Consider the following 18,796-nt stretch of genomic DNA (forward strand, 5'->3'; position numbering starts at 1 on the left):
CGTTCACTAGACACGTCGAGACACTAATTACTGTTTGGTGTTAGATAATAACCTTCATCAGGCCATTCACTAGACACGTCGAGACACTAATTACTGCTTGGTGTTAGATAATAACCGTCATCAGGCCGTTCACTAGACACGTCCAGACACTAATTACTGTTTGGTGTTAGATAATAACCGTCATCAGGCCGTTCACTAGACACGTCCAGACAATAATTACTGCTTGGTGTTAGATAATAACCGTCATCAGGCCGTTCATTAGACACGTCCAGACACTAATTACTGTTTGGTGTTAGATAATAACCTTCATCAGGCCGTTCAGTAGACACGTCGAGACACTAATTACTGTTTGGTGTTAGATAATAACCTTCATCAGGCCGTTCACTAGACACGTGCAGACACTAATTACTGCTTTGTGTTAACTAATAACCTTCATCAGGCCATTCACTAGACACATCGAGACACTAATTACTACTTGGTGTTAGATAATAACCTTCATCAGGCCGTTCACTAGACACGTCGAGACACTAATTACTGCTTGGTGTTAGATAATAACCTTCATCAGACCGTTCACTAGACACATCGAGACACTAATTACTGTTTGGTGTTAGATAATAACCGTCATCAGGCCATTCACTAGACACATCGAGACACTAATTACTGCTTGGTGTTAGATAATAACCTTCATCAGGCCGTTCACTAGACACGTCGAGACACTAATTACTGTTTGGTGTTAGATAATAACCTTCATCAGGCCGTTCACTAGACACGTCGAGACACTAATTACTGCTTGGTGTTAGATAATAACCTTCATCAGACCGTTCACTAGACACATCGAGACACTAATTACTGTTTGGTGTTAGATAATAACCGTCATCAGGCCATTCACTAGACACATCGAGACACTAATTACTGCTTGGTGTTAGATAATAACCTTCATCAGGCCGTTCACTAGACACGTCGAGACACTAATTACTGTTTGGTGTTAGATAATAACCTTCATCAGGCCGTTCACTAGACACGTCGAGACACTAATTACTGTTTGGTGTTAGATAATAACCTTCATCAGGCCGTTCAGTAGACACGTCCAGACACTAATTACTGCTTGGTGTTAGATAATAACCGTCATCAGGCCGTTCACTAGACACGTCGAGACACTAATTACTGTTTGGTGTTAGATAATAACCTTCATCAGGCCGTTCAGTAGACACGGTAAGACAAGCTGCTATTTTGAAGCCCGTAGATACTTTTCTGTTTTCATAAAATAAACCAAAACCAGGGACTCGTGGGGCTGACGTGTGTGTTACCAGGATGATAGCATGTATTTCCGTTTTTTCTAAAGATGCGTAAGATGATTTACTGTAAATGACATTTGTGTTTATGGTACATAAAGTTTTCTTATGTTTAATAAGATCGCAAGTAGGATTATTTTTTTAATACTAGAAAATATAACCTTTGGACACGAATTTCATTATTGTTATTTAATTGGGTGCTGAACATTTCGCTTTACAACTTCCTTAGGAGCGTTTCACTAAAAATACAAACCGAAACGTTGAAAGAAACGCTTTTGAAGAAGCTTTAAAGCGAAAATAATAAATTTGTTAGTTTATTTCTAATGTTAAAAAGTCTTTTGGCCACCACTATGAACTACAGTAATTAAACAATGAGAAATATTTGCATTTCTTCTGATCATTGTTTGTAACTTTCGTCTTCTGTTTATGCAAACCTTTTCAGTATTCGAAACACATAAACACACGCAAACGCCGCCCTTCCTTGGCGCTCAAGTGAGCCCACTCTGTTGGTACGAAACATTTCTTCAGCAGTGAGAATACGTGCTCAATTCAAACAAAAAATATGAACTAGTTTTTTAACAAACCAAATGTCCTCGGAACTCTAGCAAAACCTGTCCTTACGCACGCGTGCCTCAGAAGCTATATGGTAGCCTGACATCTCGGTATAATCGAAGAGACAAACAATAACAGTTAATTGTGCACGAAGCCATTGATATCCGAAGGTCTTCCAGCAACAATACCAAATTGTTACCGTTTCTACTGACTTAGAAAGTCTTTTATGTTAATCAGTGATGACGAGAAACCCACTTGTTGAGAAATTTATATGCAAAAACGGCTCGTTTGGGCTGAGAAAACACTTTACATATAAGAGCGAACAACGTTTCGACCTTCTTCGGTCATCGTCAGGTTCACAAAGAAAGAGGTAACTGACCGGAAGCTGACCACATGTTTGAAAGGGCATCTAATACCGCCCCTACATTTCGACACACAGTTACACAACCCCTTTCAAACATGTGGTCAGCTTCCGGTCAGTTACCTCTTTTTTTGTGAACCTGACGATGACCGAAGAAGGTCGAAACGTTGTTCGCTCTTCTATGTAAAGTGTTTTCTCAGCCCAAACGAGCCGTTTTTGCATATAAATTTCTTTTATGTTAACTTTTCCACTGTCATGGACATATCTATCCTCCATCAGAGCACAATGCCATGGACACCTATTTCCTACTCTTTGTGTGTTTAAAATGTATAGTGGTTACTAAAAGAACTGTCTATGTATAAACATGGCATGAAAAACTTCAGAAGTTTGTATCCATTCTTATAATTCGATTGTTTTTTAATTGTGCTTAACCCTCAAAAAACATTTAGTACATGTCCTGTAAAACGTTGAATAATTTTTTAAAATTTTTGCCTGTTACAACTCTGCATGCAGGTAACTAACAAAAAAGGAATGAAACATTCATTTTCTGTTTCAAATACCAAGAAAATGGCGGCAGTAATTATGAAGTGTAATCGTGTTGTTGGTAGTATATTATTGTACAAGTCATGTGTTTATAGACGCCAGGAACAAGTCTCCAACCGACAAAGACCCGATTACTTTTTTAGTAGTCAGTTACTTACTGGTTATTTTTTATTTGCTTCGTTTTTATTGGCTACTTGGTTATTTTTTTATTTGCTTTGGTTTTATTGGCTATTTGATTATTTCTTTTTGCCTACGTTTTCATATTTTACTTATTGGTTAATTTTTTATTGCCTTTTATTTATTAGTTACTTTTTTACTTCATATACATTCGTTAGTTAGTTATTGGCTTCTATTGGTTATTTTTACTGACTAGTTTTTATTGGTTAGATATTTCTTGGCTACTTTTATATTTCTACTAGTGGTATTAATGAAAAAATATTTTATAATTATGCAACAAAAAATAATTGAAAGCGGTGGTGAGTGAACAAAGATGTGTGTTTTTCTTCTCAGACTTTACTCAGCCCTCCGGTTGCTCAACAGTGGTTTATAACGCCTTGGGCTCAGCACACATTGCCCATTATGTGACTTTTTCGTTGTTTTATTAACAAACAAACAATTCTCAATATCCACCTGGATAGGTTTATAATATTCATATCTGATTTAGAAATAAATTATAATATGATTATTAATACCCGGCGTAGTCAGGTGGTTAGAGTGTTCTATTCGTAATGTGAGAGTCACGGGCTCGAATCCCAGTCATATGAAACATGCTCGCCCTTTCAGCCGTGGGAGGGCGCTATGTCGTAACGGTTAATTCCACTATTTGTTGGTAAAAGAGAAAGCACAAACGTTGGCGGTGGATGGATGACTACCGTGTTTCTCCGATAATAAGACCTACCCATAAAATAAGCCCTAGTTAAGAGTGGCAGGAAGAGGAAATAAAAAAAATAAATTATTAATTAGTTTAATAGTTAGTTAATTAGTTTGTTTAAGTATTAATCAGTTAGTTTAATAATAGTTTATTTTAAATGGTTAGTTTAATAGTTTTACTTTGTAACTTCATTTTTTCAATATATCAAAATAAGACATCCCCCGAAAATAAGCCCTAGTGTCATATTTTGGAATGAAAATTAATATAAGCCCTGTCTTATTTTCGGAGAAACACGGTAGCTGCTTTCCTTCTAGTCTTACATTGCTAAAATAAGGATGGCTAGCTCAGATAGCTCTTGTGTAGCTTTGCGCGAAAATTCAAAACAAACAAACAAACAAAAATAATGATTAAAGAGTGAGATCTTATTTCTTAGTGTGACGCCCTCTGGGTTGTCTTAAAGATGTGTCCGAATTTATGTAATTAGTATATCATAATATTATGTTGTAGGTTCTGTGACATTTTCCTCGACCTGTGCTGTTGACATTCCAGTGTATTTTGAAAACATTTTTTGTTTGGGTTCTTACGAGTTTATGGACTCATAGCGCAAAAATCTGGGTTTGATATTCGCGATGGGAAGTGTACAGGTGGCTCATAGTTTAGCTTTGAACTCAACAACAAACAAACAAACGTGTCTGTGTGTGTTGTGCGCGTCATGTCAATTTTCCGTGTACGTATTCCGAATCTCCCCCCCATGTGAAGGTTGTTCGAGTGGATAAGGGCTATAATTATTGCCAAATTTAGGGACGTGCGAACAATGCATGTAAGGCTCCACTAAAGTTATTTCGTAGAATTTTAAGGCGCTCACACATGCATGAATTTCCGGTGCTTACCTCGTCTGAAACCGGTAGCTTGTTAGATGACCAAAGAAGACGGCGTGAAAGGATTTATCGTTCGCTGTACACGATAATACATTCGGTTTTGTTGTTAGAAACCCAATTACAATATACATATTAAACAAGCATATCTTCATCTGAAGAATGTTTTATATATGAAGATGATTTTATAGGTGGAGCGAGTATAGAAAGACTTTTTGTGCTGTTTCTAAAGCTTTGGGGACCGTTGACTAATTAAAAACTATTTCAGCCAGTGCAGTTTAAGTAACAAAAGAAAATTATATTAGAATAAGAATATATAGATAATCAATTCCTTTTATGGGCTTGTGATAATAATAAGTAATAAATATAAATACATACACTAGTTTAAAAGCCTGTCGGAAATGACCGGAAACCAAAGCTTACAAATTTGAATACCCTGATATTCCTCTGTGACTTATCTCTAGCCCAGCATGGCCAGGTGGGTTAAGACATTCGACTCGTAATCTGAGGATCGCAGGTTCGAATCCCCGTCGCACCAAACATGCTCGCCCTTTCAGCCGTAATGTGACGGTCAATCTCACTATTTGTTGGTAGAAGAGTCGCCCAAGATTTGTCGGTGGGTGGTGATGACTAGCTGCCTTCCCTTTAGTCTTACACTACTAAATTAGGGACGCTTTGCGCGAAATTAAAAAACAAGCAGACTTGCCTTCCAGTGATACAGCGGTATGTCTGCGGATTCACACTACTAGAAACCGGGTTTTGATACCAAACATCCAATCAATCAGTCATTTGCAATTTTGCCGCCCATAAACAGATGTACAGAAAAGGAAACCAAAACCTCGATTCTTCTCCTAGCATCCACTGATCAGTTTTTATTTTCTAATCACATCAGTTTTATCTTTTCAGTAGTTCTTTAAAAACAACAACAACGTATTTCCTGTAAATACTCAATCATCATTTAATAACTTCAGAACGAACAACAAGTTAACTGCATTCGGTGATAAATAAACCCTTGATATAAATGCTACCCCTCGACAGGAAAAAGTGATGAAATCTAGGAGCTGCTTACGTCTTTGTAGCGATTAAATTCAACTCAAATAGGAAGTGGGAGGGTGAAAAAAATTGTGGTATAGAAAAAGTGGAAGTGAAACTCGCCAAATACGGAGAAATTGAGACTGACCGACTGACTGACCGAAAGACACTTGGCTTTTATGATTATGATACACAAAAATGGAGGGAAAGAGGAACAACCGGTATATAAAAAAGAATATTTCGTCGTGTGGGGTTGGAGGTGGGGGTCTATATGCAAGTATAATCAGTAAAAGGGTCGTTTGCTTATGTTAGGGGACACCGTTTTCGTAGCTTTCCTCTTACTTACGTGAGCATATTTTCCGTTAACGTAACGTATGGCAGGTGTTTCTTGTAACTGTGTGTTGTACTAGCTTCCAGTTGCACTGTATCCGCCCTCTTGTGGCAGTTTAGTGATTGATTAAATTGTATTGTTTCTGGTTTGTTATTTTCCGAAAAGTGAAAGTTTAGTTTTGCTTTTATCATATGTTATCGGTGAACGTGCTAGAGAAATATGTTGGTTTTGTGTGTTGTGCACATTTAGAATGTACCAAGTCGAAGCTTTAGTGATCGGTGTGGTAGTGTGAGAATGAAGAGAAAGGAAGCAGAATAATGTGGTTAAAACAAATAAATTATAGACCAGTCCTAGACAGATTAGGAATTTGGAGCTCCGAGCACTTCCGCTCAGAAGTGACAAATATAATTTTGTTATTGTTGTTGTTTTTGCGGCAACGGGACGCGAACCTCGTACCCTATGATCGCGTCCCGACATGCTTAATTCCAAACATTATGGAGCTGACAGACTGACAAGTCTTAAGCAACTGAATAGTGGAATGTGACTGCAATTCTTATAACGCACTTTCGCTCAAAAGTGAGGAATTGCATTCCACTATTCAGTTGCTTAAGACTCGCCAGTCTGTCAGCTCCATTCCCTTTAATCTATCACTTCAAAATCAGACAGGAGACAGTTATCGGTTACCTTTGTGTGAAATTCATCGAACAACAAAGGAATTTCGATCTTTTAAAGCTCAGTCTCGTGTTAAACTTTGACATCCTTTTATTTGTAAATAGATAGTGTGTGAATATTTCATTACTATTGGATTGGTGAGTTTACGTCTGGTATTTCATTCGTGAAGTAGAAGACACACCACACATTGTTGATACGCTCTTGATATGCCACAGATTTGATCCATCAAGGTCAGTAGAATTTACCAGGTTAATACCTATCCCTACCTGTAACATATTATCTATAATCTCTGTATATGTTATATCTACTTATCTTACCTCTAACGTATCTATAACCTCTATATACGTGCAAACCTTGTTTTATATTCTACTAAAATCGTTCCTCTGCGATGATATGTGTATGTTCATGACATTTACTCACACATTGTCCACTTAAATGTTGTTTTAATATGGAGAAGATTTCAGAGTCGTTCCACAGACCAGGGATATTAGTGATTAGTTATACGTTTCCTATAACTATTAAGTTATTTCATGTATATCTAAACACACAACGCTTATAACCAGAAATATTTGAGTTTTTTTTTTCTCTTTCTCCTGGAACTGGAAAGTATTGTCTATCAGCAACCGGCCCTTGGAATTTATTTGTTCATCATGAGCTTCAAAATGGTTTATAACTGTGGACTTCAATTAGTAGTGAATCAGACTGAGCTGAGAAACCTGAAAACTCGTTCCCGACAATAAAATTCAGACTAAACGACTCTCCAATCATAAAGTATTAAGCGGTTAATAGAGAGATTTCTCTGTAAGTCGTAACCCTAAACCAAATTAGGAATATTAATAAGGAAGAGAAAAAACGAGAAAATTCGTAGTAGGGGAGGGGTGAGACGCTTTAATATATACAATCCCTAACGTCGACTAGTAGCTTGTTAAAGCCGATTGTTGTTTCTTAAACTTAGTTACTGAAAGAGAAAATTCCGATTTTAAGACATAAAAAAAAAATTTCCTGTCGAACAAGAGCTACAAGCCATTGGCCTTCAGGCATGTTGGCAGTGACATCAAATATAGATATCAATAATGTATTGCTGATAGGGCAGACGTTAACTTCAGGAAGTATATGTGGTTTAATAAGCCTAATTAGGCTTAGGTATAATGAAATATGCGACCAGCGGGTAAAAAAGGTGCCACTGAGATTCACTGTGACCCAAGATACTTTGCTTTAACATTTATAGTTATTATTACGACGTAAAAATTCAGCAAGTACGTATTTATATATTGTTACGTCATAAAAACCCGGCGATGTACAGATTTATTTGCTCTTTTTTTATGAATAACTTTTATATACACTTTTCGTATCATTGCCACACCTTGAAATTTCAACCACTGTTTTCTTTTTGAATTTTCTTAATTAAATTTCTTTTTCAGATCAATAAAAAAAATCGATCAAATCGGAATTTTTTTTTCCGACTTGTTCTTCCCTTTCCTACCAACCCTCAGAAATAATACAGTCTATTTCACTTGAATATCAACACAATTGACGTTAGCCTAATTTGTTGATACATCTTCAGAAGTAGAAACAGTTATTTATTTTTATTTGTTTGGAAGTTCATATTAATTGTGTTGCTAAACCAGTAAAGGACGAAATAAGCGAACAATCCAGTTTTGCCAACTAACTCGTAAGTTGTATATACCTATCTATATTTCTTTACCGTAGAGTAGGGAGGAAAAATAAAACAACGAATATTCGAAATTTGTAATATTATAGCTACGATTAGACAAAACCCTTCTGTTATAAAATAATGTCAATACGTCACACAGTCTTAGAGCTGAGCGTGGCTCAGTGGCTAACTTGCCGGACAAAGAAGCTGCGAATCCAATGCTCGCATTCCGTTACCCCACCCCCAAATCGCATTTTGCACTTCGAGATCTTGAATGCGTTATAAAATTGATGTTCAAGTCATAGTTTTTCACTTAAAATAGAAGTAGTTTAAGAACTACCGGTGAGTAATGTGATCCGATTGGCTTCCTTTTAGTCCATGAGTCCTAAATTAGAAACGGCTAGCGCAGATAGCCCTTGGATAGCTTTCCGTGAGCATTCAAACACACCGACACACAATCCTGTCCAAACCAAAACCGTGACAGGAGTTCGGTTTAAAGAAGGAGGAAAATTATTCCAACCCGAGTGGTCGGGAACTTTCTGTTCCCCTTCAGCCCCGCTCGTGAGTTTATTTGTTCGACGTGGATGAAGTGTGATGGTTGATGTTAGGAAGTCCTAGAATCCGTTTCCTGTGGTAGCTGCGTAAATGGCCATGTGACGAAGCAGCAAGTTCTTGAACTTATTTATGGCATGGTTAGTAAAAACATTAAATGAATTGTAAGTATCCAAAGGAATATCTTAGTATAAAAACAAGTTAAGAATTTAACATAACCAGGTGAATCGAAACGTAGATTTGAAAATGGATTATTTGTTTGTTACAGAAAGGGGTGTCGTGGTGAGCTACATTGTCCAGCGCGATATGGAACAGTTAAACCAACTGAATGATGGCTAGGACTGGTTGCTCGTGAGATGATCGTATGTATCGATGATAGATGTCATTTTTCTCTACTGCTGTCTGGAGTGTTTTGTTTGTTTTTTACTATATAGGTTTGAGTCAGCTCGCATGTTGTTGGTTGATTGTCAGTTGAGTTTGACCTGTGAGTTGTCGAGATCCATGTGGTTTGGATTCGGGTTGAGGTTAAGATTGACTTTGGGGTTGATGTAGTCTGGGTAAATTTGTGACACTTGATGATTGGTTTAAGCTGGAAGCTGTAGTCAGCGACAGTCTGGGTTCAGTTGTTTATCAACTGTCAGGTAGGTGAGAAGGTATTCTTGGTATTTGAGATTGTATGCAATGTGGGGGGGGGGAGGTCGGATTAGTGGCACGTGGGGTAACAAGCTCGATAAACTTGTTCGTTTGTAGTGGTGGAGGTCTTCCACGGGGACGTTCGGCTCTGTGGTGAAAGAGATGTAGAAAACAACCATGAGTCAAAATGTAGTCTGCTACTTGTTTAGAATAGGTAACCACCTTCATAAAGTGGGTACGTAGGCCTGTGAATCTGGAACGGGTTCTGTGAATGGCATGTAGGCTTGACGAGGTGCTGCTTCCAATGAGTGTTGAACTTCGTCTGGGGAGATTGATGGCTGAACATCCCGAAGGAAGACAAAAAATAGGCTTGATTGGATTTTCGTTGCGGAACACCAAATATTAATACTGGCATTCAATGGGTTATACAGGAATGTGGAGTCGTCCATGGTGGAAGGCTGGAGAAAGACTCCACCATGTCGCAAGATCCTTGTTTTTTTCGGATCAAGAAATACATTTGTTTTGTAATGGTCGACGAAAACGGAAATTTGACGAGGGTTAAAGTGAGGTGGTAATCCATCAAGGATTACCAGAGGAATATGTGTTTGGTGAAGTAGAGTCTGAGATAGAGGGGGATATCTCGGTAGCTAATAGTTCGCATGTCTTAACAACTTCGCTACAAGACTCGGAAACCAATCCTATTCAAGTTTCTCCCTTGAAGTTATTTGGATTCTTCACCTCATGGATAGGTCTTAGCATGTTCTCCACTAGTCAGTCAGTGGAGGTACCATAATCTACGTCATTAGCTCACTGCTGTGATTGGCTCTGGTTTCTTCTTGACAGACGATGATTCGATTGACATATTCTTGAAGAAAGAGGGTATTAGGCGAATGGAATAAGCTTGTACCATTGTCAAACTTCAGTCTCATCAAATGTGAACGTGGTGGTGGGTATTGCCAGAATTTGTCCTAGACATAATTATGAGAACTTTGGATTCGACACCAATGTTCCTGTAAAACTCGCAAGAACTCTTAATAGTTGTGTCTATTTTTGTGTCTCTTGGGGCGAGAGCACATGTCGCCCACACCAAGGTCCGGTTCTGGTGTCACATTCCGCCAACTTCGTCTGTTTTGGAATGACATAAGGCACTGTGATCTTAAGGGGACAACATTGGTTTGTTTGTTTTGGAATTTCGCACAAAGCTACTCGAGAGCTATCTGTGCTAGCCGTCCCTAATTTAGCAGTGTAAGATTAGAGGGAAGGCAGCTAGTCATCGCCACCCACCGCCAACTCTTGGGCTACTCTTTTATCAACGAATAGTGGGATTGACCGTCACATTATACGCCCCCACGGCTGGGAGGGCGAGCATGTTTAGCGCGACGCGGGCGCGAACCCGCGACCCTCGGATAACGAGTCGCACGCCTTACGCGCTTGGCCATGCCAGGCCTACAACATTGGTACCATATTACTCGTGTCAATCGTACTCCTTTTTGAGATAAGACCATCAAATGTTCATATTATATTATATTAGGGATGAACAATTGTAAAGGACATAATAAATCGTTACATGCCTGGTTTCTATAAAGGTATTCTAACAACGTTTTCCTTTTACCTGGTATTTACTAAAGTTTTATAAAACAGAACGATCGTTTTATTAATTTAACACTGTTCTCTACTCTGACAGATCAAGAAATTTTCTTTAGTTCATATGTTATTGCTAGAAAACCTACTGAATCATTTTATTCAACTTTGGTTTAAAATGATCGGATTTTTTGGTATTTAAAAACGAAATTTTTTTCCTCTCTCCTAATTGGTCAAGAATACAGCCTCCCGTCACCATTGTCGAGTTAACACCTTCGTGTAACTATTATGTTTCTTAATCTTAGCGGTGATTATAAAGTACGGTACACATCAAACACGTGCAATTTCTTGTTTGTTTCACAGGGAGATCGAACCCCGAATTCTAACTTTGTATGTCCTCAATCTTACCGCAGATCCACCTAAGGAACACAAACACTTTTAATGTCACGTTAAGTCGATAATTTATCGCACAGTTAACGAGTCTTGCTTTAAACAGCCGAAATGTATTATCATATAATTACTGTTTTAACATTTGTTGTTCAGCGGCTTGATTAAAAGACATGACACGTTTTTTGTTTGCCAAAGATTCTCTTAGAAGTTCTTCAAAAATAAATTTAAAAACGTACCGAAAAAAAGCATATTTGGGCGTTTTAGGCCTAACATATACGTTGAATTATTACTTTCCAAATGATCTAACGATTTTAAAACAGTTATTCAAACTTAAGCGTAAAAATTCGTTAGAAATGTTAAAACGAATCAGTGATGTAATTTGAGTGATTAGATCAGTTTTTGATTATAAAAACAGCGGTATCAAAGACGAACATACTTCGGCAAATAACAATAATAAAAACGAAACAACTGCAACAAGACACGACTGTCACACTTAAAATTCAAGGACGTATTAATTAATTATTCCTCTTTTGAGATGCTTTTTTCTTTCCCCATTGTTTTAAGGACCAACAAATGAAGAAGTCAGAATGGCCTTCAGAGAGCAGGACGAACACCTACGGGGTCTTCAAGAGGTGCTCCAAGGAGCTAGCTCAGACGAAAGCGACCACAGTGACCTCTCGGAAGTTGGAGAATTAAGTACTTGCAGCGACGAGAGCGGTCCCTATGCTACTCTCAACAACCATAGGTCCATATGTGCATATGAGGTACTTGCTTCTGTCATCTATCGGTTGTGAATGCAACTAATTTATAAATTATTTCTCTGATCTTCAAAACGAGGATTTTCAGTATCTCTAAACTGAACAGCAACACGGAAGCCATATATAATGATTCGAACATCTTAAATATATTTATTTAGAAGCTTCCGTTGAATAATGAATAAATTTCGATCTTTTGTTTTAACAAGTTTGAAAAGAAATCAAACGTATAATTATAATTTTCTTAAAATCACTATATTTCATGAAAATTCTGCTTTTTTTATTTGGTTCACTTCAACCTTAAAAAATATGTCATGGTTATCTTTCTGCTCTTCTGACCTCTTATGATTTTGTTTTTGTTTTCTCGTTTATGGCCTTCTGGTGGGTCAGCAATAAGTTTACGGACTTGCAACACTAAAATCTGGGGTTCGATTCCCCGCTGTGGAAAGAGTGCACATAGCTCATTGTGCAGCTTTGCGCAAAGAAAACAACAACAAACAACTTATTTATGACGTAAGTTTAATCACTTCTGTTGGTTGGTGTATCTACTTTTGTGAGGGGGAGTGGCTATCATTATTTGTGTTAAATATATTATTAATATTTATTACGATATAAAGAAAAAACACGAAATAAACAGATGTTCCAGTCTAACGTTCAATAATATGTACAATTATTTTATTTCGGTTTCCTCGGCCATTTTTAGATTGTGTTTTTCTTGTTAATTTAAAGGATTACATCTTAGCTTATATATTTTGTCATAGAAATTACTTGTACCCAAAAGTACCACAAAACCAATCGGGAAATTAAGATATCTAATTTATTTTGACAACTTGAAATGGAAAATGCTTCCTTAAGGGTGTCACAGTATTTATTCTTTATTTGAACAAAGCGCCATCACTTTCGTCATCTCGTTGATTTCGTCACAGTTTCTTTGCTCTTTTTGTTCGAGTTTTGTTAACAAAGTTGTTGTTGTTGACTTCTGTTTGCAAAGCAGTGGTGTGTCTGCTGAGTTACAATGCTAAAAACCGGGTTTCAATACCCGTAGTGGGCAGAGCACAGATAATCCATTGGGTAGCTCTGTGCTTAACTGCAAGCACTCAACCAGTTGATGTTATTGCATGAACCTCGTGACTCATCAGATGCAAATTTCCCTAAATTTTGTGGCCATTTCGCTTTATCGATATATGGCGTACCATAACACTTAGCCTATTAGACTTGTGTAGTTTGTCTAGTCATAATTCGTTGGAATTTTTAACCAACTAGTTATCGCATAAATAATTACATTAATCTTTGAGCCACGTTCAGTTGACTCTGAACTTTTTAGCTGGAGCAGTAAAATCCTAAACCAGTGGTTTTCAAACTGTGCGCCGCTAGGGATGCTGCTATACTTTCACCATACGAAGACTAATTAATGTAAAAAATACATACATGTATTGCAGCGAAAAACGTTTGGAAACTACAGACTTAAATCAATAATCAGTGAATGTGTTTGTATGTCGATTAAAGAAACAATATATTTTATTTTGTGTTATAGAGGGCCACGAGAAACGTGAGGGCTACTACCAAATCATTAGCTTTCAACTCAGGATGTCACAGTCGCCATTCGACCGAGAACCCAGCCTATGGTTTATCAAGGCTCTGGCCAGTAGGTTATAGTGATACAGTTCCAGTGTGTAATCCTTCCAATCTTGTGTCTTCAGAATCGGAACCTTCCATCTTAGCCCTTCCTTCTGGTTCACCCTTAGATTTAAAATGCGTTAACACTAAAGTATTAAACGTAACCAAGGCAGCTGACAAGTACTATAAGTGTAATAATGAAAATATGAAGGAGGTGTCCGAAAATTTAAGGAAGTGCGACTCCCAGAACGGTAGGACTGAAACCGAAAAGGACCACGAATCTTGTGAATTGAACGAAGCAACTGGTAATCCACCCACAGTTACAAGTATACAGGAAAAAGCGCTTAGGGAATTCAGAACTAAAGAGTGGGTTCAGAACGGAGCCAGGCCTATGAAATGTCACGACGAACAACTGGAAACTCAGTTTTCTTCCATCATCACTGTGGGAAAGTTTAACACATACCACGGATCTAACGAAAAGACATATTCACAAGAATGTCCCAAGGCTCTAGACCCGTCCGTTTATAACAACAGCTCCAGGACTCTTTCTGTTAAGCCAAGGTTGTACAAAAAGCATGCGACCATGAGGAAAAATCGTATTATTAAAAATCAAGAAAAATCGAGGACTGCAGAGAGCCAGAAGGAAGAAACGACCCCTCACGATTCGAGGGACAAGACTGACAGAGATACACTATCGTCTTCCTTGTCTTCAGTTGTCAACCGGGAAGGATTCTTTGAAAATAATGAAGTTTCGGTTGTAAAAGAAGACAGCAATGTAAACGTTGACGATCAAGTAACTGACAGTGAATCTGGGAACCTCGTGGAGATCACAGATCAGAAAATTGCCAGAAGCAATTTTACAGAAACAATTAATTCATTACTAGCGTGTCGAGACGAAGCGATGGATTCCATAGGCCTAAATACATTACCAGAAGAAACAACGAAGGACAACTCGGTGGCTGTGCCAATGGTCGTTATGCAGTATACGAGGCTTCACCTCCATCTAGGTAAGGATCCCCCATTTCAACAGTCATCTCTTCAAATGGGGACTCTAGTCACCGCGTTCTATAAGAAATCGGATTGGTTTTTCGTTCAGACTCCCCACGGGGTAGAAGGTTTCATTCACTCGGCTGACTGCATGCCGCTGGGTGCATTGTTAACGAGAGAGTCTGTGAAATCTCATCCGTGGGATGTCGTCACCGTCAAAGACAAAACGGACGGCTCTCGCTTGGAAGTCGTGTTTTCCGAGAAAAAGGCGAACTTGCGATGTGACAAAAACGAAACTTTTTTACCGAAAGAATCCATCTCGCTTAAAAATGGCCAACAAGCTTTAGAAATCGAACCTTCAACAAACGATCGTGATGCGAAATTGTCAGCGTCCACCGCCAAGATGCTTAATCATTCAAAGCGAATATCGCACAAACCTGGATCTCAAGTTAATGGTATGAAGCAAATCGAGGAACTTTCAGATGAAAGAGTCGCGTTCAAAGATGTCTTCTGGAACACTGATAACAATGGCGCCAAATCAGAAAAGGAACTCTGTGTTATTCAGGAATACACCAGTAGAGGGCGTAATATCATGACAGTTAAAAAGGGAGATGTGTTAACATTGGTAAATAATGATTTGAAAGATTGGCTTTGGGTTCGATCTGCGACAGGAGAGGAAGGGTTCGTCCCTAAAGCCTGTACTTCAGAAATTGTGAAACTGTGATAAACATTGTTCAAGCGTTATGTATGTGATTATTCTTCTTGGATGCTTGTTCCGTGATTGGGTGATTCTATAATGTCAGTATATGAATAGTATAGAATTGGATGAATAGCACACTTGCTGGTTTTTATAGCTAACGGACCTCATTCAAACATTTGATATGAAAATATGGGTAGATATGATAGCTTTTTGTAATCGATACACGCTTAGAAAATGTCAGCAGACGTTGTGTTACGACAATAAAAAGGCGCTTTTTTGTTTTTTGTTGCTTAGGGTTATTTTTAAAGTGTACCAATAAACATTTATTTTGTTTGATTTAGCCAGACTGTTATTATTATCTCATTCCAAAGTTTCAAATGCATTCAATGGGCCTTTCAAGCAGAGTTTTTGTATATAATTCCCATAACGTTCATTCTTTTATTTTAAGCACAAACAAAATGTTTCATTTTCAGAGTAAACGAAATTTAGGAGGAGTGGAACCAAACAGCCTTAAAAATTTAGATGCAAGAATTTACTACCAAATAACAAATGATATAAAATGTTTGTGACATTCTGGATATCTTCATACCCCTTGTCATTCAACCTACATGTAGTGATACTTCCATACCCCTTGTCATTCAACCTACATGTAGTGATACTTCCATACCCCTTGTTGTTCAACTCACACATGTAGTGATACTTCCATACCCCTTGTCATTCAACCTACATGTAGTGATACTTCCATACCCCTTGTTGTTCAACTCGCACATGTAGTGATACTTCCATACCCCTTGTTATTCAATTCACACATGTAGTGATACTTCCATACCCCTTGTTGTTCAACTCACACATGTAGTGATACTTCCATACCCCTTGTTGTTCAACTCACACATGTAGTGATACTTCCATACCCCTTGTTGTTCAACTCACACATGTAGTGATACTTCCATACCCCTTGTTGTTCAACTCACACATGTAGTGATACTTCCATACCCCTTGTTGTTCAACTCACACATGTAGTGATACTTCCATACCCCTTGTTGTTCAACTCGCACATGTAGTGATACTTCCATACCCCTTGTTGTTCAACTCGCACATGTAGTGATACTTCCATACCCCTTGTTGTTCAACTCGCACATGTAGTGATACTTCCATACCCCTTGTTGTTCAACTCACACATGTAGTGATACTTCAGTATCCTTTATTATTCAACTTGCATGTGGTGATACTTCTATATTCCTTGTCATTCAATCCACATTTTCTGCCAGCTGTCAGAGTGATTTTACTAAGCATATTTTATATTTTATTTGAATGAAAGAAACAAACATAAGGGACTTCAGTAACAAATGATTATTAAAAAAAGAATTGTACCCCACTTTAACAATGACTTTTACAAGGGGTTAAAAATCTCATTGTATTCACCTCTCACACTGACTTTTACAAGGGATTTCCTGTGCATGATTAAGCCTTTGTGACTAAATAACAATTTTCTAAGTTCTTATGAATACGTCACAGCCTACTTATTTGGTAGGATAGGTTGGATTCTCATGAAAACATTAAAACTGTCTTTTCGTCAAACACTTGAAACGATCACTCACTATCCACTTGACATGATTATTCAAGCACGATTACACTTGTCTTACACACCTTACATGGAATTATGTTGAAAAAACAGATTTAAGAAAGAAATTATTTAGAATATTCTATTGTACTTGTTAATTAATGCGAAAATAACTCTTCTTGTCGCTCAATTATATGGCCTTTCCATGACCCATTTTTATGATGGACACAATTATATGAATTTTGACAAGTTACATGAGAATCAAATAATTTTTTACTCCCCGCAAGGGGTATTAAAAGCAACACTTGTATATAGTATCGAGAGGTATAACCACATTACTTTCCTTCGTGTTATACTCTAAATGTGAAACTGAGTGCTGCCTCTACTAAGATAAAAAAAACTATTTGAGTACAACTAACTCCTGCATATCTGGTCCGTACTTGTAGTTTGAAAGTTCAGACTATTCGAAATTCCGTAACTGATGGACTCGGAATTTTATCTTCCATGTTTGCCTTAATAGACTACTGGGTTTGATAACGGAAGTCATTAAAAGCCCCGTGATACGATTTTCTACGTTGATAACGCCAAGACTTCAGTTTACATTAAGCCTATTTCAGCAGTATGTGTCTCACAGGTTACCGAAGATGTTATTGAAATTTTGACTTTTACCACCGACAGAGAGAAAGTACTGTTCAACATGCATGTAACGTGTGCGCATGTCTCAGCATTATTATATTTATTGTAGTCGTGAAAGGCTGACTAACTGCGTAATACTGTAATAGAGTCCCGAGTTTATCTTGTACAACAAACCTAACATTTCAAGACTAATCCCTTTTCTTTCTTTTTGTTGTGACTAATTGATTAAAGTGCTCGAACTGTGAATTTACTAGGTTCGTGGATTGTGTTTTGTTACTGCAAATATCGTTTCGCACTGAATATGCGTTATAGGAGTGAGTGTCAGATCCCACTATTCAGCCACATGAGCTAGCAGTATCTACTGCTAATTAGTTAGCTTCCTTCCCTCTAATCTATCGATTAAAACGTTGATGTAGTTTACACACACACACGTATTTATTTATTTCGAAAGAGAGTTGGTGGTAATTTAAATTGCCAACTGTACTAAGTATCGATTTATTTTTCATTATCAACGTAAAATGAAATATGAGACGCAAAAGTATAATCCCAGTGAAAAACGATCAAACAAACAGAAACGTCGTGCTGGAACTAATAACATGATCCTTAATAGACTCCCTCCTCCCAGTGGCATGTCTGCGGACTTGCAACGCTAGAAATCGATTGTCAATACCCATTGTAGGTAGATCACAGATAGCCAGTCGCGTAGTTTTGTGCTTAATTACAAGCAAAACAAAATCTTAATAGACAAGACTGTTAAAATTAATAACTAATACATAGCATACTAACAGAATTCTTGGTTTCTAGGGAACTTTGTAGAAGTGCTAAAAGAATTTGCAGTTGCTAGGATCTTTGCATATATGCTGAACAGAATTTTTAGTTACTAAAAAACTTGGCAGAATTGCTAACGTAATTTCTAGTTGCTAGGAAACTTGACAGAATTGCTAACAAAATTTTAGTTGCTAGGAAACTTGGCAGATGTGGTAACATAATTCTTAAGTGCTAGGAAACTTAGGAAATCATTAACAGAGTTACTAATTTCCAATTGCCTTAGAACTTCTTGTGGACGTCTAACTCACCAAGAAACTTGTTTGTTTTCTTCAGTCTTCTATATAGTGCACATCGTGAAAATTCAGAAGGTGTCTTTTTAGAGTAATTTTTGTTTTGTTAATAAACATTTAAGTTTTCGAAAGAAACATTAGCT

The 18,796-nt window shown here is 37.6% G+C and overlaps 1 protein-coding gene across 2 annotated transcripts in view; it reads left to right on the forward strand.

Annotated features, from left to right (window-relative positions):
* The window catches only part of LOC143253786 (uncharacterized), a 33,985-nt gene extending 18,247 nt beyond the window's left edge, over nt 1-15,738 (forward strand). Inside the window, exons 1-3 of one of the 2 annotated variants that reach the window (XM_076508158.1) lie at nt 8,739-8,875; nt 11,904-12,103; nt 13,629-15,738. In XM_076508158.1, coding sequence (XP_076364273.1) covers nt 11,927-12,103; nt 13,629-15,422 — 1,971 coding nt within the window. In that variant the 5' untranslated portion in view covers nt 8,739-8,875; nt 11,904-11,926 and the 3' untranslated portion in view covers nt 15,423-15,738. Of the gene's footprint in view, nt 1-8,738; nt 8,876-11,903; nt 12,104-13,628 lie in introns of those variants that run through there. The other variant, XM_076508157.1, reaches the window with a different exon arrangement.
* Nucleotides 15,739-18,796: the final 3,058 nt, after the last annotated feature.

Source organism: Tachypleus tridentatus, chromosome 6, assembly GCF_004210375.1.
Source record: "Tachypleus tridentatus isolate NWPU-2018 chromosome 6, ASM421037v1, whole genome shotgun sequence".
Lineage (NCBI taxonomy): Eukaryota > Metazoa > Arthropoda > Merostomata > Xiphosura > Limulidae > Tachypleus > Tachypleus tridentatus.